Here is a 22,161-nt window from a genome sequence, read left to right as displayed (position 1 = left end):
ACTTTTTTAACATACGCCTGAATGGTCCAGACCAGCAAACTACCAAAAACAGAGGCGCTCATATTTGCTGACGAGTGCCTACTTGTTAATCAACTGCGTTTGATTAGCAATACCTGGCTGCTACTTACTCTCTTAATTCGTATGGAAACAGTAAGGGTGTGCTTAGTTTTTCACAGGACGGCAACTGTTGGTAAACCATAAGATATGTAAATATGAAACCAAAATGAAAGTTAAGCGAGGAAATAATATTTTACTAAATGGTTGTATACTCAGTGAACAAAATCTTGCATACCAACTTTTCATTATATACCTGACTTGTTTCTTTAATGTTGCACTGGACGTTTGACGTGGTCATATATAGATGTAAATTGTTTTGCTGAATACAATCATACGATTACTTCATTACTTGTTTTCTTTTTAATTGTGCATTTAAATATATAAACATCATGACCAGAACAAACATTACTATAACAGGGATGTTTTATACATAAAAATAATCAAACGTTGCTTTGCTTTTATTTTGGAAAAAAACCCCAAACAAACAGGAAGAGGAATTTGATGTCCCGCTTCCTTTCGGATGTATAAAAGCCGGAATTTGTCTAGCTCTACTGTTAACAGCAAGAAAACTGTCGTTATGGCATCCGCTGTACCTATTAAGGTATTAACATTTACTTTAATATCGTTTTAGTGATTGAATGCTGTGTGTTTGTCTTTGACAGAGGAGAAACATCCATGAAAAATGTAACTTAAAGGCTGCTGGGGCGCCGTTAGGTATGCCAGGAGAAGCCCTTAACCGTTAGCACAGTGTTAGCAAAGCTTTACAAGTCTGTAAAGTACGCTCCCTGCCTTAATAATACAAGCTAAAATTCAGGTGCTAACGTACTGATTTCTGTTAAGGTGTCGTACTGTTAAAAGAAGCTAAAGAGTGATTATGTCAGGTACAGCTGGTATGGCACGTGGCCAGAGTAAGTGCACGCGGCTGCTGTACTGTTACAGCTGTCAGCAGGGTATCAAAAAATGTGTAAAACTGTGCAGGTCATAAAAGCTCAGTACAAGAAGCATGTTAAAACATTGCATAACTACACTTCTTATCAGAAAGATGAAGTGGGGAATGAAATTGATTGCTGTGTTTGTGCAAGCAGCTTTTCAACTGCTCATTAACACAAATGTGTAATTAGCAATCAAATGGAAGCAAGTCCATGCAGATGGATGTTCAAGATGACCTGCTGAGCACCAGAATATGGAAGATTGGGGGGGGGGATTTCAGTGACTTTGAACGTGACATTGTGTTAGTGCCACACAGGCTGGTCTACTGGGATTTTCCTCCACAGTTTACAGAGAGTTGTCTGAGAAAGAGAAATTATCCAGTGAGCAGCATTTCTCTGGGAAAAGGTGCCTTGTTAATGCTACAGGTCAGAGGAAAAAGACCAATCTACTTCGAGGTGATGGGAACAAGCTCACCAAAATGAACCATAGAGAACTGGAGAACCGTTGCCTGGTCTGCGTATTGATTTTTGCTCCAGCATTCAGATGATAGGATAGAATGTGGTGTAAACAACAAAAGCATGGATTCAGGTGCTGCTGGTGGTGTAATGTGATGGATATTTTCTTGGCACACTTTGGCCCGCTTAGTACTTAACTGAGCATCGTTTAAACACCACAATCTACATGAGTATCCGTAGTTTTCAAGTGAAATCGGAGGTACTGGGACACACCCATCAACATGCCTGTAGCTGTTCATACTTTGAAACCACAGATCCTGGCAGCAGTGTAAGGTGATCAATTCTCTACAAGTTGCAAGTAGATGTCACTGAACTGGAGCTTTGGGAGAGGCATTGCCACTTTCAACGATTTAACTAGAGCTGCTGAGGCACAATATGGAGTTTCTCTTCATATCTTTGTTTTTCATCCATGGATAGATGATCCAAGCAGAAACAGGTGTTCCCCCCTCCTTGTCTTGCGGTACATCTAACTGTCCGCTATTGGTTGTCACGACAAGGTATGTTTTGCCCTGTAGGGTAGTGAGTCACATACTTGGTTCATGGCGCAGCTGTGGGGCAGATAGACACACCTGAGCTCAATCAGCTCATCACGCCTCCCTATTAAACGCGCCGGGACCTGAAGAGTTGGTTGTTGTTGTGTGTAGGACGCAGCTGGAAAGCTGCGGGCGTGTTTTAAGGAAAACGACAACCGGAATAAACATGTATTTAAGAGCGAATATGTGGTCAGGTCTGTCCTTACTGCCACAATGACTTAAAACTATGGAATGTTAATGACCATGTCTATCCCTTTATGACCAGAGAGCAGCCACCAAATATGCAACAATAGTATTTATGCTGCAGGAGTTGCTGCACTAGCTATGACAGTGTACTGGTGTGTGCTAAGCAGTTGTGAAGTATATTCAGTTCTTGGTTGAAACTGATAGAGGGATGTTGTGTCAACCCTATGATTGTTTTGGACTATGTAGTTAGTAGGAGTGCAACGATACACGGTTCGGTTCAATACTTTGGTGTCACGGTTCGATATTTTTTTGATACAAAAAAGGTTAATGCCTTTTTGATTTGTCATTTATTAAAATTATAAATATATATTTTAACTCAAAAGTACAGTTCACTACACTATACGCTTCTTCTGGGCTATATTCTCAGCAGCATATTAAACATATCAGGTCCCCATAAGGAGAATCATGTGCTAACGGCTGTCTAAATAACTCAGGTAAAGTTTGTAGCATGCCTGCTTGTTGTTTTTGTCTGCTTCCACTTGTCTTTGCACTAGGATGATGTCGGAGTAAATGTGCAGTCATATTCGTTGTGTTCCCACTAGTGCTGTCAGAGTTAATCTCGTCAAAATGACGTTAACGCCACAACACGGCTCGTTCTCCGTTAACGAGCTACCGCGGATCGCCCTGTGTGTCAGGCTGGACGACGTCAACGCGTTAACGAGCAAACTGCGCTAACGCACTAGTTCCCACCAATGTAATTGAGCATTGCGTGGCACATCGACATACTGTTTTACTTTTGTCCATGACGCGCTTACCTTCAGGGTCATACGTCACATGAAAACCAAAATAGTTCCAAACGCCAGATCTGAATGAGGGTGGGGGAGGTTCAACTTGCCATGTTCCAACAAGAGCTTAACTTCTGTCTTGCTCGCTTGCCCTGCGCTCGGTGAATCTGCGTTCGACTACTCCGCCTAGGCTGCACTGTCGAGCACAGATCCACTGAGCGCTCAACACAGACAGCATCGTCAGAAGGAAAGTTGATAAAATAAATTAAAAATGTTGTATTGTTCGATACATATGCGTACCGAACCGAAAGCACTGTATCGAACGGTTCAATATCGATACGAGTATTGTTGCACCCCTAGTAGTTAGTGACATTCTTAAAATATTTCACTTATTTACATTTAAACATTTTCTAGACAAAAATTATAAATGAGCCACGAAATAAGCTGTTGGATGGAGTTTTTCTCCTATTAAAATATAGTGAAAGGTTAAGTATAAATTAAATCATTTAATAAATGGCAAATTTGGCACTATTGTTGGCGGCTCCTTTCTTTCGTTTTTTTGTTCTTTTTCCTTTTTTTTTTTTTTCTGCATCAATTCTGTGGTCTTCCTTTCAACATCCTTTGTCCAATATATCTTCTGTACTTCCATTCTTCACATGTATGATAGTAAATATGTAATTAGCTGCTTTGAGGTTTTGTTTTGTTTTTTTATTTTGAAACGTCTTTTAAGAAACGTGTTTCAAGAGATTCATTCTATAGACTGAAGTTATGAACTGTTCTCATATCTTTCAGATTGGAATAATCGGGGGTTCAGGTCTTGATGATCCAGATATCTTGGAGGGAAGAACTGAGCGCTATGTTGAAACACTATATGGGAAGGTTAGTTGTATCTTTTGAAGTCGTGCTCCAGGTGAAGTAGTATAAATATTAGACTCTATTTGGGTTATGCCCTGTCTTACTTGTGAAATATTGTACTGCCTTGACAATGAAGTTTGTGTGTATATATAAATTATCCTGGTCCTCCTTTAAACAGCCATCAGATGCCCTGATATTGGGGAAAATAAAAAATGTGGACTGTGTCCTCCTAGCAAGGTAATGTGTTCTCTTTTTTTTTTTTTTTCCCCAATTGTGAAAATTTCCTCTCCTTTTTCTCCATCTAGTGGACAACTGTATTATTTGCACATACTAGTTATTTCATGTGTGTGTGGATAGATTTTTTTTTTTTTAAATTACACGTATTAAATGTTGAATTGTGCTATTCATAGGCACGGGAGACAACACACCATAATGCCATCCAATGTCAACTATCGAGCCAACATTTGGGCCCTGAGAGAAGAAGGCTGTACACATCTGCTGGTTACCACTGCCTGTGGCTCCCTCCGGGAGGAGATCCAGCCAGGAGATATTGTCATCATAGATCAGTTCATTGACAGGTTAGTTCTGCGAGTCCATTAGTAGGTTAAGATTCAGACATACGTTTTTTGACACATCATGAAACTAGGTTATCTTTCAGGAAAAGTAGAGCATTAAGTGTAGGCGGTGTCCCGTTTTTGTAGGTGGAGTAAAAACCTGGTGATAATTCCTATGAACACTTCCTGTATAGAGTGTGGAGCTGATCAACAGTTCAGTACAGGGATGGCAAAAAAAGAATAGGGAAAATTGTTTTGATATTTTTTTTATTTTCTTAGATAAACAAAGACCTCTACTATTCAAATATGAAAAAGGAGCTCTGCACCACACTCAGGACTTTCAATCAAACATGTAGATTAAACTCTTAACCCAACACTTGCATTCTTGCATGGCTAGGTGTATCTACTAAAACTCTCAGATGAGTTTGAATCCTCGTGACCTCAAGCTCCAGGTCAGATGTGAAGTTTCTGAAAATCTTGTGAATGCGATAACTCAAGTCTAAAAGATTAATATGGTGTGACAGCGCATTCATAGTTTCTGTGTACTGATTGAACTAAACTAGCAGAACAGATTTGTCTTTTGAGTATATAGACAGACCAGTTTTTGCTAAATGTTTATTTTTGTTCCTATATCTAGACTGACTCTGTCAGAAGTCATTATTAGTGGTTATCCTATGAGTCTGTTGTGCATCCTCCCACATATCGCAGGGATTACTGCTACTGGTAATCCCTGTGATTGGGTTTTCTAATTATGAAATTAACTTCATGCTTGCAGAATTCTGTTGCGGAATACCATGTTTACATTGTATTCACATTAACACATTGGCCAGGTTACTGGATAAGCCTAGTTAAATGTTAGTCTAGTCTGCCACAAGTCTTACAATCGTCTTCATTATAACGTTCACATTAGAGCAGGGGTGTCAAACTCAAATACACAGTGGGCCAAAATTCAAAATGGAACAAGGTCGCGGGCTAACGTTAATATTTATGGAAAAAAAAAATCTTCCTCCAGATATAAGAATGAATCTTTTCTTATAGACTCAAACAAGTTTAGCTGAAAAACTGAATATGGAACAAGCAAAGCTTAATACTAAACAATATATATATTAGCTGTATAATACCAGTAGGCCAGCTCTAATAGTAATTTGGTATGGCTTCGTGGGCCAAATGTAATGAGGCTGCGGGCCAAATTTGGCCTGCGGGCCAGAGTTTGACACCAATGCATTAGAGCATGGTGAGAGTGGTGTTTGAATTTGTTTTTCTTCAATTTAGAGCTTGCAGTTAGGAGGGAGAGGGAGAGATAAGTGGGTTTTTTTTTATTTTTTTTTATTTTTTTAAAACAAAATTAAGTGCATAACATGCTATATTTCAACCACATCCACAGTATCCCATTCAGGGTTCTCAAGCCTGTGGCTCTGTAGCAACTATTGAGGTTTTTGCCTGTTGCTTTGGCAAAAACTTGATGGAGATGGAAATGAACAATTGTTATATTTAAATATTTTTATTTCTATGTATCACTGCTGTAATTGACTCATGCTTGCTATGGCTTCCAAATTCAAAAATAGGTCACTGAGGAAACTAATGAATTTACAAGTGCTCGTGCTGATGCCTTTTAAAACTGGTCTTTTTCAAAATCTTATGTATTTATTTACACTTTTTTTTTTAAAAGCAATTGGACCACTTTGTTTTTTTTTTTTTTTTTTTATTAAAGTAGACTATTTCAAATTTGATTTATTTGCACACATAAATAGGCATCATGGTGGTAATTGGCCTAACCCTAAAAATATTTTTCTTCTGCCTCACAACACCGTTTTATAATTTATAAAAACTAAGAAAAAATAGAAAAAATAGTTCTGTAATTACATTGATGCTACAAAAACATTGGATCACTGTAATGAAAATGCAACTACAGCAAGCATGTTGGAAAGATTTTAATTATTTATTAATAACCTATACTTATGAGTATACAGGCTTCTAAGGTACACATGTTTTGCAGATCCATGCTGAGGGTTGTTTTACTATCAAGAGTGATTTTTGACAAAATTTTAAAACTTCTGACCTATAGACAGTTGATTACATTAAAATAAATAAAGAGTTCATATTTGTTTAACCATGACTAACGACATATTAATGAAGTTTGCTGTTTTGGCTTGGTCTGTAGTCTCCACACTAAGCTGTGGCCACCTACGGCACAATGTTCCAATTTTCCAATAGAAAGCATTAAAGTCTACCACAGGAAGCTGTCCTCGTAGTGCTGCAGACCACAGTGACAAGCACCTGGGGAGCCTCTCAAATGGACTGTTTGACTGTCCCCATCACTGCCTAAACAAAACTAATAACTGTCATTAAAGACATTTCCTGTTTGAGTTCACCGGCGTTCATGATAAGCACAAATGTGCATTCTTATAGTATCAGATATTTCAGGCACCAGTCTCATTTATGCATATGACAACCCAGCTTTATCTGTTCATGAAGCCAGGTGACACCCACCATTTAAAGAGATGTGAAGCCCTGGATGACCTCTAATTTCCTAAATCTAAATCCAGGTAAAACTCAGGTAATTGTACTCGGCCCTATTACTATTATTACTCAGGATTATCATGTTGTCCTAAAAACTCTCTGTAAAGCCTTCAGTTGATCAAGAATGCCACAGAATAAGTATTGACAGGGACTAGAAAGGGAGACCATATTTCTCCCATATTGCTTTTCTTTATTGGCATCCTGTTAAATCCAGAATCAAATAATAGTAGGATAATGGTAATGTTGTGGGTGCAGTGTTCCTTGACCTAAAAAAGGCTTTTGACACTGTCAGCCATGACATACTTCTTTTCAAAGCAAGCAGTTGATTGGTTTGAGTCCTATCTTCACAAAAGAGAGCAGTGTGTGAGGGTTGATAAAGATAAGTTGTCCATGTTGGAAAACAGAATGGGTATTCCCCAAGGATGTGTTCTTGGCCCATTGCTATTTAGTTTGTTTATAAATGATTTGCCTGCCAGTTGTCCAAAAGCTAACTGCCAACTTGATGCAGTTATACACGTACCAGCTAAGTCACCTGGCGAGGCAGCAGACACCTTAATGGTACATCTAAATGATGTCCAAAAATGGCTGGAACAAAATCATCTTGTATTGAATTAAAAACAAAAAACTGTTTGTTCTATTAGGAAACGAAGTTCATCTAATGATTTTAAAATCAAGTTGGGGAACGAAGAAATAAAGGAAGTCAAAGATTTTAAGTTTTTAGGAATAATTTTAGATTCACATCTTAAATTTGACAAGCATGTAAAGAAGATTTCTAAGACGGTCAAGGCTAATCTGAATTGTTTTAAGTTAATTCGGCACTATACCCACTTAGCAGCTCAGTTATTTATGCATTCCATGACATTCTCTCATTTGTCATATTGTATGACAGTTTGGACCCAAGCAGCACCATCTACAATTCAGTCTGTGGTATCCTTATATAACCAGTCTTTAAAAATAATGGATAAAAAAATCTGTTCGGTGGCATCACTGTCACATTTTAAAGAAATATAATCTACTTAGTTTTAAGAGTTTTAATCATTTGTTTTCTTAAATTAGTTTTTAAATGTATAAATACGATGGCCCCAGAGTGTCTCAATAGATGCATCCAGAGACAAGATGGTAATTGTATTACTAGGAGCAAGGTGAACGGCAACTGCAAGATATTATATTGCAGATCGACATTCGGTCAGTCAGCTTTTTCCATAAAGGCTTGCCATCTGTGGAACACACTTCCAACCGAAATCAAATTGATTACAGACATCAGATCCTTTACATTGAAGGTTAAAGTTTGGTTAAAGGGAAATCAGAGATGTAGTCATTTTAACTAATGATTTTAATTTTATTTTAAATTGTCTATTAATTGTAATTGTATTTATGATGTAATTTGGTTTTATGAAAATGTATGTTTTATTGCTAAATGTACCTATTTTGATTGTAAGCCCAACAAGGGACAATTGTTGAAAATTAGCAATAGCTATAAACCTATGGGCGTTAGTTCAAGTACAAAACTGATGTATGTTAAACTGCACTGTCCCTTTTTAAATAACAAAATAAACAAACACATTTGAAGTCCTATTCCAAACAAACAAGCTCTTGAATAATCAGGTAGTACTGTTTTACCCCAGCAGAGCGCTTTGCTCTCAGACTGCAGGTTTACTTGTGGTTCCAAGAGTTTCTAAAAGTAGAATGGGAGGCAGAGCTTAAAATCAAAACCAAATCAAAATTTATTTCTATAGCACATAATAATACAACAAAGTTGACCAAAGTGCTTCACAGTCGGTCAGAGCAATAGCATAAGACAGAATAAAAAGAAACAGTTAAAAGGAGGGCAGGAAACGACACGGATTTAAAAAAAAAAAAAAACCAAAAACATAACTAGCCACGAAATAACATACTAGTTTGAATCAAAAGCCAGGCTAAAATAAGTTTTAAGACGCAATCTAAAAGACTGGATGGACTCAGAGGAACGAATATAAGGAGGGAGGTTATTCCAGAGTCTGGGAGCTACGACAGCAAAGACCTCGGTTGCGTCAGGAGCATTTAATTGGAAGATCCAAGTGCCTTATTAGGGATATACAAATGGAGGCATTCGCATAGATAACTGGAAGCCAAATTGTTTAAAATTTTAAAGGTAAGCAAGAGAATTTTGAAATTGATACAATATTCTACAGGGAGCCAATGTATGTTGGCTAAAACTGGTGTGATGTGGGCATAATTTCTAGTACCAGTTAGGAGAGGCGCAGCTGCGTTTTAAACTGGAGCCGGTGAATAGAGGAAGATGGGAGGCCCGAGTAGAGGGAATTACAGTAGTCTAACTTGAAAGTGATAAGAGCGTGAATAAACTTTTTTCCTACGAAGGGAGGTATGGCTTTGTCTTAAATATCTGACGCAGCTGGTAGAAACAGGGTTGTTTTTTTTTTGTTGTTTTTTTTTTTTATTTATTTTTTCCCAACGACAGAGGAGATCTGTTTCTCGGGTTTGAAAGAGCTGTCCAGGAAAACACAAAGGTTTCTAACAGTGGGCGAGAGATGGCTACCAAGGGGACCTAACGCATCAGTTAGTTGTTCCAGCAGGGTGTGACTATCAAACACTACAACTTCTGTCTTATCCTCCTTCTGGCCTCTCTTCTGGGGAACCAGCTCCTAGTTTGGATTCAGGACATAAACTTCCTCTCTACCTTTTAAGATTAGCCCTAAAACCTTTGTGTTTTTTTTTTCTTCTTTTTTTTTTTTCTTTTTGATAAAGAATATAGTTAGGGCTGGATTAGGTGATTAGGCATTAAGCCCACACCTGCTCTAAGTTCAGACCCACAATGAACGAAAACATTCTGTGCATATCAGAGATACAAACTTTATGACACGTGTGTGTGTGTGTGTGTGTGTGTGTTTTTAGTATCCGTGCAACAATTACCGGTAGTAACAGGACAAGTGACTGAACACTGATCGTTGGCTTTTTAAAGACAGACTGGTATGTGCAGTAAATATTCATGGGAACAGGTTGAATTGGTTTATAACCTGTCAGTTTCCTTCTTGTCAACAGAGTCAAAGTGTGACTCAGAGTAACCTTGTTGACATAAGGATGACTCTCTTTTTAAGTGTCTCTGTCCGTGCACTGAAAATACTTGACTAAAAGAAATCATCTCCAAGTAATAAACTAATAAAGATCCAGTATTTTGAGGATTTTATAGATGTAAACATGCAAATAAATACACTCATATATGCACTTTCATATTTAGTGTCAAACCACTTTCTAAAACAGACTAGATATCTTATGGCAAAAAAACTGAGTCTAGTATTGTTTTATCCCTCAAAATCCACAAGAATTTGCAGCTTCATCTTTAATGCTCATTATTTTGTATTGTATGGAAAAAATCCTACTTGAGAGAGAAAACAGCCTCTGGTTAGGAAGCACTTGGTGACGGTGGGGAGGAAGGGGCAGCCATGTTCTACAGTATTTTATTTATTTTTCAGGTGAAGGGAAAGAGCAGAGGGAGAACAAGCATTGAGATACGATGATATATGACAAAACAAACCGGGGGGACGTAGATAAAAGGGTTATGGCTTGCAAGTGATCGCTGGTATTGTATGGCTGTGGTTAAAACTGTAGCACGCGACTGAGTTCTTGCTTAAACACACTTGCTGGTAAACCTTGATAATTTCTTTCTGTTTCATGGAGGGGGAAAAAATAGCTTGTCAGCTGTTTCTGACCTCAAGGCATACACACATACTTCTGCTGTAGCGTACCAAGAGCACAACCTTGTGGGAGTGTTGTTCTCTCAGTTAGCTGACAGCAGAGATTTTATTAAATGGCACAATATGTGCATTGAGAGGTGTAAAAAGGATTCCTTATGACTCATGAGTTGGCATGCATCTAGCTGAATTGAGGTAAGTTGTAGTCTGCCTTCCCTAATTTATGTCAGTGTGTTCTATTATGAATTTCAACATGAGTGAGTTTGCATGTGGGTTTGCCTGTTTTGTTGAAGTCGATAAACTACTAGTATCAAGAACAAACAAGATCTGTTTATCGGAAATGAGGAAGTTGCTTGTTGGGACATGCACAGACTTGTCCCACAGCATGTGACAGCATGCTGTGCTGCTGAAGGCTTTACTTCATGCCATCACCTCTGCTTATTTGTTGTGTGCAAACCACATGGTCACTATAAGAGCTTACTTTGTCAGATTCTAATCATGGCTAACACTGTGCTAAATTGTACTTTTAAAATGCATCTACGGACTGTCAGGTTCTAAGTTTAGCCTTTACAACAAATGCTTTTGCTTTTGGATGCAGCTCGTCTTATATTGATTTATGCGTGCTCAATAATCCAGGAAAAAAGTTTATGTAGTTCATGTAGATTCAGTGTTTTCAGCACAATAAGTGTTTCATCACTGATCCAAACAACTTTTTTTTTTTTTTTTTGGTTTCAACTAACTGCAGGTTTTCCCAGCCACATGAACAATTCCGTTGCATTATGGCCGACATTAGCACCATTACCTAATAATGGGCCACAAGATCGGTGCCATGACTGAAGAAATTAAAATTACTCTTTACTGCTTTATTTATTTTTTGTTCTTCTTTGGCCACTTATGAGTTTGGGTTGCAGGGTCAGTCTAAGCAATAATGTCCAGACCTGTCTCCGTCTGGCCACCTCATCCATCTCTATCCATCGGACATTTCTGAGCTAATAAACAGATGGAATCTCTTCAGTTGTTCCAGGCATTTCCAACTGGAACCTCCTTCCAGTTGGAAATGCCTTAAATGCCTCATCTAGGAGGCATCCAGGCAACATCCTAGTCAGATTCCTGAACCGTCTCAACTGGTTCCTCTTGATGGGTTCGGAGCAATGTTCCCTCTAATTTTTCACGTGTCTGAGCGAACACACAAACTCCCTGAGCGGTCCCTTGGACCACTCTGAGCGACATCAGACGTGTGCACTGTGGTCACGCCGGCATCTAATCCATCCAAGTTACATGGTTTATTAAAATAATCAAATTACAGCATTTACATTTATGTTAGACTACTTTTAATTAACTGCTTTAGCCCACTTACAATGAAAATGTAAAAAATTCTTCACCTGTGCAGTATGTTAACACTATTGGAAGTACAAATAACTAACTCCAATTTCGAAAACACAACTTGATTTTTTTTTTTTTAAATTTATATTATAAAGCTCTGGCTTGTATTATGAGTCTGTGGTCTGGGAGACAGTCCTGTAACTCTGTCTGCAAAATATAGTATATAATGACTAGGGATGGGTATCGAAACCCGGTTCTTGTTGAGAACCGGTTCCCACTGTTTCAATTCCTTGGAATTGTTTGCCATTTTTGCAAACGATTCCCTTATCGATTCCAGTTGAGGGCAACTTGCAAAGTAGATATTTCATTTAAGGGAGGAAACACTACGAATATGCAAAAGCATTTGCTCACAAAACACGCGATGACCTTAAATGAATGTCGTGTTTTAATTCTGCTCCGGACTCGTGAATCTCAACCCAGCAGCAGTGGTAACGTTTGCACGTCCTCTCCCGTTAATGCGGCAGGTAAATAATCAACTAACGGTGCATATTATGTTAGCGCGATCTGCCTTATTACAAAACCTGCCATTACTGTGCATTTAGGTGACCATGATGAGAGAGACAGAGTCTGGCTCAGATGCTGGCAGTTCTCGCTGCAGTCTACCGGTAGCGTCTCCTTTCAGGCCAGGATAGACGAATGTCACCAAGCAGTGACTAAGTTTGTGGTAAAAGGCTGCCGCAGCAGGTGCCCCCGATTTTCAGTAAGTGAATGTGTTTAATTGTAGGCAGGGACATTACTGGATATTCTTGTGTAATTGCTACAGAATAATTTATGTTATACTTTGTTATTGCTACAGAAGAATATTTATTTTATTATTTTACATTTACAATCCAGCCTAGGCTTACAATGTTTTTTCCAGGGTCCCCAGGAAAAAACATTGTAAGCCTAGGCTGGATTGAAGAGCCGTAGGCTGGATCTCTTAAGGTCTCACTGCTGGGTTTGTAAATGGCCTGTATTTATATAGCGCTTTACTAGTCCCTAAGGACCCCAAAGCGCTTTACATATCCAGTCATTCACACACTGGTGATGGCAAGCTACATTGTAGCCACAGCTGCCCTGGGGCGCACTGACAGAGGCGAGGCTGCTGGACACTGGCGCCACCGGGCCCTCTGACCACCACCAGAAGGCAACGGGTGAAGTGTCTTGCCCAAGGACACAACGACCGAGACGACCCAAGCCGGGGCTCGAACCGGCAACCTTCCGATTACAAGGCGAACTCCCAACTCTTGAGCCACGATCGCCATGTTACTCCTAAATTTCTATCTTGTTCAAAGAGAAGATATAAAACAAAGTTCTAAGCCAGCAATGTCACCAGCACGGCCCAAAGAACAATCACACCCACTTCAACTAAAACTACTCTTGCAGATGTCAACATTTCACCTTAACTGCATTTTGTTAAGGTGTTGTTTTGAAACAACATTATGGCTTATTTGACCAACATACAGGTCTCCACTATTCATTGTGTTCCTTGTCCCAAACATGTCTTTCCTTATTATTCCGTGTAACAGTTAAAACAGTCACACAGCCTTCTCTGAACAATTGATGCGTCTACTTAAATCTTGGGAAGCACTGACATTAGCTCTAGTCATGCATGTTGAAAACAAAACCAATGATCTGCAGCCGAGGCAACTCGGTCTTCCATTTCATGATTTGTTTTTTTGTTTTTTGTTTTTTCCAAGTATGAGATTTCTCTTAAGGTGCAAAGCACACTGAGGCAAAGCAATGTGGAGTGTGTGCTGATACGTGAATCATCAGATTTGATGCATGGCTGGAATTCCCCTCTTTATTTTAAAAACAAGTGCTGGTGTCCCATTGACGAGCGCGTCATTTCATGCTGCATACCTTTTTGATTGGTTATTTGGTCAGTATCTTTCATTGCAAGTGTATTGCTGTATAATGCAGGACCACTGCTTGAAGCCACCATCAATGTATCATCACAATTCTTTCACTTACGTAATCTTTCACCTTTTGGATTACTAAAGTAGTCAGATGGGTCTGTTTGGTATATACCAGCAGAACCTCAGCATGATGCAGCTAATGCTTTTGAATACAGTTAAAAAGGAAATCATGTGAATGTGCACAAAGTCACTTCTGGCAAGCTGTACAAGACAAGTGCAAAGTGGCCATGAAGGCAAACAGTGGCTACTTTGGTAAATCAGTAATATGAAGTAAATTTCTTCTACATTGAAGAACATGGCTTTGTCCAAACTGCATCCACACAGAATTCCCTTTATACAAAAGAAGCTAAGAGGCTACATGGAGCACAGAAATCCTGATGTTTTCAGGTCACTTGGATAAGTGAATCAGCCTTTTGTGCAATCCTGACCTATTGCCATGAAGAACCATGGGGACACAGGCTGGCACTTTGCCTCTTGCAACAGCACTGACTCAGCGGAAGGGAAAACTTTAGGTCGGTTGTTATAGCGAAGCTTGAGACCTTCTTCCATTCTGTTGATGTTTATAGTCCTGACTGCTGTGAAACTGGTCATGCCACAAAAATTTGCAGATTTCTGAGCCAAATAGTCCTGATTATGAAATGAATGAATTCTGTACCTCATTCATGTCGACATGTTGTCTAGAATGATTTTGATGGCCATTCCCAGTATTTCTGCAGTTATTCCTCATATCTTTTCACACTTTTTCTCAACTTTAGGTCAGATAAACTCATTAAAAAGAAACAAAGTTATTAATCTTACATCTTTAAGTGTTTTTATATTTTTGTCATTGAAACAAATCTGCTTTTTTTTTTTCTGTTTTGTTTGTTTGGTAGGACAACCAAGAGGTCTCAAACACTCTACGATGGTCAGCCCACCAGTCCCCCAGGTGTCTGTCATATCCCCATGGCTGAGCCTTTCTGCAACAAAACTAGAGAGGTAAGTCTATAAATCTAAACACGTCCTACGTCAAACTTGTTATTTTGTAACTGACATGTAATTTTGCTCAGTACAGTGGTCCCTTGCTATAACACGGTTCACCTTTTGAGAGCCTCGCTGTTTCGCAGATTTTTTTTTTTTCTTTTTAAAATAGTGCATTGTGTTCTGAGTCCTGATCAGCTGTAGACCATTGTCAGTCAATCTCCTTCATGCCGTGTCTCCTGTACAGTACAGAATGCGTTCAGCTTGTCAAATTTACATAAATCTTCGATCGCTAGCAGTGTGTGACTGAAGTGCTGCACTGTGTGTTTTCTCCCCAACAAACACAACAATGTCGACAAAACGTTTTGCACCATCAAAAGCACCCGTGATAACACCCAAAAGGCAGAGGAAGATGCTAATCATCGCACAAAAAGTTGGACTTCTGGACATGCTAAAGGAAGGTAGAAGTTACCATATTTTCCGGACCATAAGGTACACCGGACTATAGGGCGCATTAAGCGAAACAAAACAGTCAGATAAGTCAAACTTTACTCATCTCATTGTTATTGCTTCCTCTACTTCCGTACCATTGATTCATTAATGTTGAATTCTCTGGCGGCTGCTCTATTCCCATGTTCTGGACCTGAGAATAGGGTCTGATCTTTGGTTTCATTCTATAATGCTGGACTTATTTTTCTACGAAGGTTTGAACTTTGAGTGTTTAAACAAGAGAAAATGTGAGTGTTCATGCCTGTCTGAGAAAAGTGTATAAAGTGTGTAGTGAGGGGTTTTACAGCCTTAAAATCTATAATAATTGTAAAAAAAATAAAGTTGACTACTTTGCGGATTTCACCTATCGCAGGTTATTTTTAGAACGCAACTCTCGCGATAAACGAGGGACCACTGTATACTAAATTCTCCTAAAGTGATTATTTTTATTCAGTGTAAGTATTGATAGCATAAAGTGCACATCACTGTGGGTCTTTTTGTCTGACAACGTAAAGGAGGTTTTTTGGGATGCTTTTCTAGACGTTACATGACTGAGGTGCATATGAGAGCACAAATATCCGATGCAGTCAAACTGGACATTAAATGGTCTTTAACCTGCCAGCTCTCTAGCACCAAGTCTAAGCGATGTCCTGTTGGATGGGAAAGTAATACAGGTAATTTGGTGGTGAGTTGTGTGTCCTGTCCTCTGCGGGCTCTGCTGTGGCAGCACCCTCGACTGAACCAACGTACCATTCTAACAAATATTAACCCCGCATCATTTCCAGAAATGGGAACCTCGACTAACGTGGGATATCTGCTGCTGTGTGCTGATGGAAAGGCTTTACTGTCTGATTGCTGGTTACCTACTGTTTGTTGTTTTGTTTTCGGGCCACAGAATGCACCAGGTTGAATAAAACCATAATTGTCTTTAAGTTTCCAATATTGACATGAAAAACTTCTCCTGGTCAAGAAAAATAATGGACCTTCAGAGACAGTGTTTTCATGGGGGTAGCGTCTGTGTTTAGAATGAATGTCTGCTTATCTGCAGTAGACTGAAACGGCATACAGATAAGCAGTTGCCACCCCACCTTGGGGGTTAGTGATTTATTCCAGAATGACGGTGATATTCCCTGCAGGTTTTGGTGGAGGTGGCGCGGAGTCTGGGGGTCAAATGTCATGTGCGAGGGACCATGCTGACTATCGAGGGGCCTCGGTTTTCTTCGCGGGCAGAGAGCCTGATGTTCCGCCAGTGGGGTGCTGACGTCATCAATATGACCACCGTGCCAGAGGCGGTCCTCGCCAAGGAGGCTGGCTTGTGCTATGCCAGCATTGCCATGGCAACAGACTATGACTGTTGGAAGGAGCACGAGGAAGCAGTGAGTGGCGGGCCAGAGGTCCTAACTGTCGTTTTTATTACTTTGATGTTTCAAGCTTTTATTTGTCTTGTGAGTCAGTGGCAGTGGATGATGCCCTGTTAAAGTGGGTCAGTTAACGGTGCATCGTGCCTCTTCCCTGGCCCACTGCACAACAAACGCCAACCTAAACATTTTAATTTTACACGACGAAATTAAAGAGCATTATTTAAGAGCTGAATGAATATGACTGATTTTAAGTGTAAGCTTTTTGATATTAGGCCTGAAGATAATTGCACAACTTTAAGAAAAGGGTAGCATAAAGCTAATGGCATTAGGTTGCATTTATATCATTTATTTGCAGCCTAATCATCATGTTTGTTCTGCGATCCTCAAACTGGCTCCCTTACTTTATCTTTGCTAAGCTGTGATCAGCAGAGTTTGCAGGTGAAGTTCTCTGTTTTTTGGCTTTGAAAAAATAAATCACTTTTTAACATTAATTTCTTAACAATACACTTATTTTTGGGAGATTAAGGAATATGCATATCATTCTCCTATGCCAAAGCTTAAAGACACAAATCACACCTCAAAGTATGTAGATTCATAATACTGTGACTAAATGTCAACAAGCGCAGCAGACTGTTTTGGAGTTTACCTTTCAAACCCTCCTAAACGACAGTCACCCTGTTCAGCCTGATCCAGCACATGCCCTGATGACTTGTGTTGGATACATTTAAAAAACAAAACAAAGACGACACTAGCAAGCTAAGTATTGCTTATCATAACATCTTTTTACGCATTGCAGACATGGTTTTGTTTCTTTACAATGGAAAACAAAATTTACCAACAAATAGAAAACTGCCTTATACCACAACATCAGCTCTGGGAACTTTCCTGCTGGCTGGCCGACCAGGTAGAATCAATGACAACCTTTTAACTCCATGGTGCTCTTCAGAAGCTCATTCAAAGGCCATCTTGGCAAGCTGTGCGAGGTCAGCCTTGGCCAGGTCACGAGTTCCCTCAGTTGCTTTTGTGCAACACAATTTAAACGCACGTCCACTTCTTGCGTCAAATAGCGCACTAAAATAATTTCAGTGCAATTATATCCAGTCCTCCCAGATTACCTCTGAGATAACAAAGTCTGATATGTTTATGATGCCAAAGCAATAAACACTCGTTTTGTACAGAAACATGTTGTCACGTCTGCAGTGTTCAGCTCTGGGAACAAAATTAGTCTTGCCTTTTTGTAATTAGAGTTAATGGGTTAGTTTTAAGCCATTTAATTTTAGTCATTCGATTCAATTAAAGTAAAAAAAAAAAAAAAAATGATATGGCCAGTTAAGTAGCAGAGGGCACTGTTTATCAGTCTCAGCTGCTTTGGCATTAATGAAATTAACAGGTGCACTAGAGGGACAACAGTGAGACAACTCTTAAAAGGGGAATGGTTTTACAGGTGAAGGCCACTGATTTTTTTGATTTTATTTTTTTTTTTTAACCTCATCTTTTCTGATTGTTTTTGCACTAGTTTTGCATTTGGCTAGCATGAGGCCTGGATATCTGGATCCTAAAGAGGTTGCACAGGTGGGCCAACTCCAGGATGGCACATTGATGCGTGCTATTGCCAGAAGGTTTGCTCAAGGAGAGCTGAACAGGGCTGTAGAAAGTCAAATCCATCAGAAGGACCAGTATCTGCTCATTTGTGCAGGGAAGAACAGGACAAGAACTGCCAGCGCTCCAAAGTGACCTCCAGCAGGATACTGGTGTGAATGCCTCTGATTAGCTAGAGAGCGTCACCCTAGCTGTCATTAGGCATCAGTTGTGTTTCATTTCAGGCTGTTCATGAGCCAAGTGATCTGGGAGATCCCCCAAGACACCATCCATTGTCCCATTAGGAGCATGGTCCAACATCGCTGGGCAAGCATGTGGGGGCCAAACTGAGTACCAGTGTGAATTACAGTAATGAAATGTCAGCAAAATGGACTAGTCCGCTGCTTTTGATCTTCAGGATGCCTTTGAATTCAGCTCTCTGTAGGTTGATACTTTTCAAATTGATCATTTCCAAATTATGTGGCATCCTTTCATTCCTCACACACTACCCAGTCCGTATCAGTATAGATGTCCAGTATTATTTTTTTTCCCCCACACTGAAATCTAATAAATTTGCTTTCATTTTTTTTGAGCAGTGTATTTTAAGTAGTGGCTGTAGTTTTAAAGTTTACTGTATCACAACGAGTTTCTAAACCAGATCGTTCACTCTCACTATAAATGATGGGTTAGAGGTTTTTAACATCTGTGCTCCATAAGTAGATAAAAGTATCTGTGGCTTCTTATGGCTTCCGAGTGACCTGGCCTCTGTCAGGCGCTCTGGATTATGCAGTTGATCTACTGCGTGTGGGCGAGCGCCGGCTTATGTAGAACTGATCCAGCCCAACTCACAACTCCACTTCCGAGTTCCTGCAGCTGACCTCTTCCCCCTCCTGTTAGAGAATGCTCGCCACATCCTTCCGCCCGCCCCCCCCCTCACTCCCTCGCAGCTTGATACTACCTCCTGGCCTCCCCCCCCTTGTCCCTCTCCAACCAGTCGGCTTGTTTGCCAGTCTCCGGTGGAAGCCCTGCCAGAGGAGGTTGAGTCACACTGAGTCATCAGCTACACTGTCTTCATCCTGACAAATACCACAAAAACATGAACCTAATCATTGAGTGTGACATAAAAACAAGCACTCAAGGGAAGGGTTAATGAAGGTTACAGGAGGTACACAGGATGGAAGTAATGTTGTGCAACTTACTGTAATGTACACTGTAGTTGTGGCTGAATGAATTTCAGAATGGATTATGAACTAATACTTCACTGCATTTATACAAGAATATGGGAATGAGAACTCCACGTTTGTGCGGTATAACTGCTTATTTCACCGTTTTGATTTTTAGTTCCTCCATTGTATTGCATTAGCCACGTGAGTAAAGTGATTGCTAGTGTCGTATACATGGTTCAGTAGGCTCGAAACTGAACCATGTAATGAGTCACTAAATTTCAGAGCACAGGTGATGGTTGTAAAATGTACGCAGCAATCCCAGTACAGGTGCAAAGAGCAAAATATTGTTTTTCCACCTACTGCTGTGACTCACTCACAGGTCCTGACGTGACTGATTTGGTTAAGCCGGTACTTTCACAATCAACTGTTCTCCGTGTTGTCCAGTAGCTTTGTTTCTGCTGCACTCGTACATGAATGTTTTAATTCTTTTTTTTTTTTTTTTTTTTTTTTTTTTTTTTTTTAAATATGGTTTTACTAAACCAGTGCTATTAAGATCATATTCACATACCTTTTTTCCACCAGCACAGTGAAGGTGCAGTCAGTTGTGCCTTGGTGCCAGATTGAAGGTTTTATCAATTTATTTTTAAAGGATAACATTACAGGGAAGACAAGCATGTGCTCCATTTGCCAGACATTTGTGAATTTCTCACACACACGACTCTGGTTTTGGTGGTTCTTAGCTCAGCAATTTTGTGTTGCCCTACTGATGCCGGCTTTTTAGCATCACTTCCAGTCATTTGTGGAAATGCACTAAACTGGTTCCACATTGGGGGACTGAGTACTGTTCACAATAATCTTGTAAATTATAGCCACACACCACCTTAGTAATGCAGAAAGTATTTTCACACTAAAGATCATCGGTTTTTGTTTTCAAATTGGTAAAAATTACACCTGTAATGCATAGCTGCAAAAGAAATTATTGTTGTTGCATGTAGAATATGAAAGTGTATCTTTCTTGAGAAAGCGGACATCTACATTAACCGCACTGGCCTTTTACGGGAGGAGTGGGTGGTGTCATTTTTCAGCTGAGTGGATTTTATTCACCATTATGTTGAACTGGTTATTGGCGTTTTTGTGCAATTGTGACTTGAGTAAAGAGGCCACATTATGTGTGTTACATCTTAGCGACTGTGAGTTCACACTGTCGTTCTTTTAAAGTGTATACATAATCTATTCATAATAGCTCTGATTTTACAAGATGGTGCCTGTCTTTACATCATGCTCTGCTTTCAAGAATTGTTCACAGAGGAGTGTTTACTTCACTCAAAGTAGACAAAATAAAAATACACACCAAGATGGTTATTTTCGAAATGCGTGGCTGTGACATTTTAAAGGAAGTGAAATTTGCACCATTGCAAGTGATTCCTCTTAAATGGCTGCTATACATTTTTTCTCTTTTCTTCTTCTCGTCCTAGGTCTGTGTTGACAATGTACTGAAGACGATGAAGGAGAATGCAAACAAAGCTAGCAGTATCCTGTTAACAGCAATACCCCAGATTAGTCAGATGGACTGGGCTCAGACAATAAATACATTGAAAGTAAGCCGTCAGCTTTATGATGATTCATTTCCATTCTGCAAGTTGTGAAAGAGGGTCTGTTTGCTTTCTATCTGGTTATCGTGAACTTTGATCTCACTTATTTCTCTCAGCATTTCTAAAGAATAACAAAACCTGATGGTGCATGGCTTTTTTTTTTTTTTTTTTTGGGGGGGGGGGAGCCTATTAACAAGATGATTTTCTAAAAGGGGGGGCTCACTCAGACAATAGGACACATTGTGCTATGTTGGATCTCTTGCAGTACTTGCACCATGATAAACATGTATTAATTAAAATTTTGAAAAACACTCTGTATCCCAGTGTTTTTGCACAGACTGCCTGAATTTCCTTAGTTTTCTCTTCAAAACTTTCTTTAATGACAGTGCTAACTTTTGATGAAAAATGAGTACTTTCTTAAAGACAATGTTGATAACGACTTTTCCTAAATATAGAAAAGGCTCCTTCACTCTGTGTCAGTGACACACTTTGGTAATAACATATTTTCTTTCTTCCAGTCGATGGCTCAGTCTTCAGTAATGATACCGAAGCACTAAATGCAGAGGAAACTACTAGAAAGGATAAAGAGACCAGACAACCACCCACACAGAGTCAAACACCGACTGCAAACTCAACCCTGCCCGTCCAATCATCATCAGTGAATCACAACAAAGTGCCTCACATTAAATAATCCACTTTTTTTTTTTTTTTTTTTTGGGGGGGGGGGGTCTTTATTTAGTTGGATGTTCAGTGTTTTGTGTTTACTCTTGACTCTGATTCAGAGATCACTCATTTATGTCTGGAGCATGTTTTCCTCTCACACAGTGTTAGGTGGGAGGGCCCTTCCACTCTAGCTGTAGTTGAGGAAATGGATGTTTGTTACAGTTACCACATTTGGGTCTAAACATTCTAAGGTTTTAAGTATTCAGTATTTTGTGGACACATTTGTGTATGTTTGCTGGTTGTAAGCCACTGGTGTCTTAGTTTCTGGTTATATGAAGATGATTTTTAAAGCTTTGCAAGTTTAGCACACAAAGACTATATTACTGCCTTAGTTGCATTTAAGCTTCTACTCTTCGAGCTTGAATCTATTGTCAGCATGAGAATGACTGA

At 39.5% G+C, this 22,161-nt stretch overlaps 1 protein-coding gene across 2 annotated transcripts; it reads left to right on the top strand.

The window, feature by feature from the left end:
* Positions 1–577: 577 nt before the first annotated feature.
* Positions 578–21,736, top strand: mtap (methylthioadenosine phosphorylase). 2 transcript variants are annotated; one of them, XM_085355859.1, is made up of 8 exons: positions 578–658; positions 3,799–3,885; positions 4,040–4,098; positions 4,272–4,439; positions 14,778–14,880; positions 16,488–16,727; positions 20,932–21,054; positions 21,567–21,736. In XM_085355859.1, the coding sequence occupies exons 1-8, from the start codon at positions 578–580 to the stop codon at positions 21,603–21,605; spliced, it is 900 nt and encodes a 299-aa protein (XP_085211985.1). In that variant the 3' UTR covers positions 21,606–21,736. The 2 variants fall into 2 exon arrangements, with proteins under 2 accessions (XP_085211985.1, XP_085211987.1); XM_085355861.1 differs by lacking the exons at positions 20,932–21,054; positions 21,567–21,736 and having other exon boundaries at positions 583–658; positions 15,974–16,551.
* The last annotated feature ends 425 nt before the right edge of the window (positions 21,737–22,161 follow it).

The sequence above is a fragment of the Diplotaxodon limnothrissa genome, linkage group LG6 (assembly GCF_057381915.1).
Source record: "Diplotaxodon limnothrissa isolate DT_005_m linkage group LG6, D_limnothrissa_male_GT1.1, whole genome shotgun sequence".
Classification (NCBI taxonomy): domain Eukaryota; kingdom Metazoa; phylum Chordata; class Actinopteri; order Cichliformes; family Cichlidae; genus Diplotaxodon; species Diplotaxodon limnothrissa.
The sequence above is the reverse complement of the archived record's forward strand: the minus strand, read 5'-3'. Positions and strand labels throughout refer to the sequence as shown.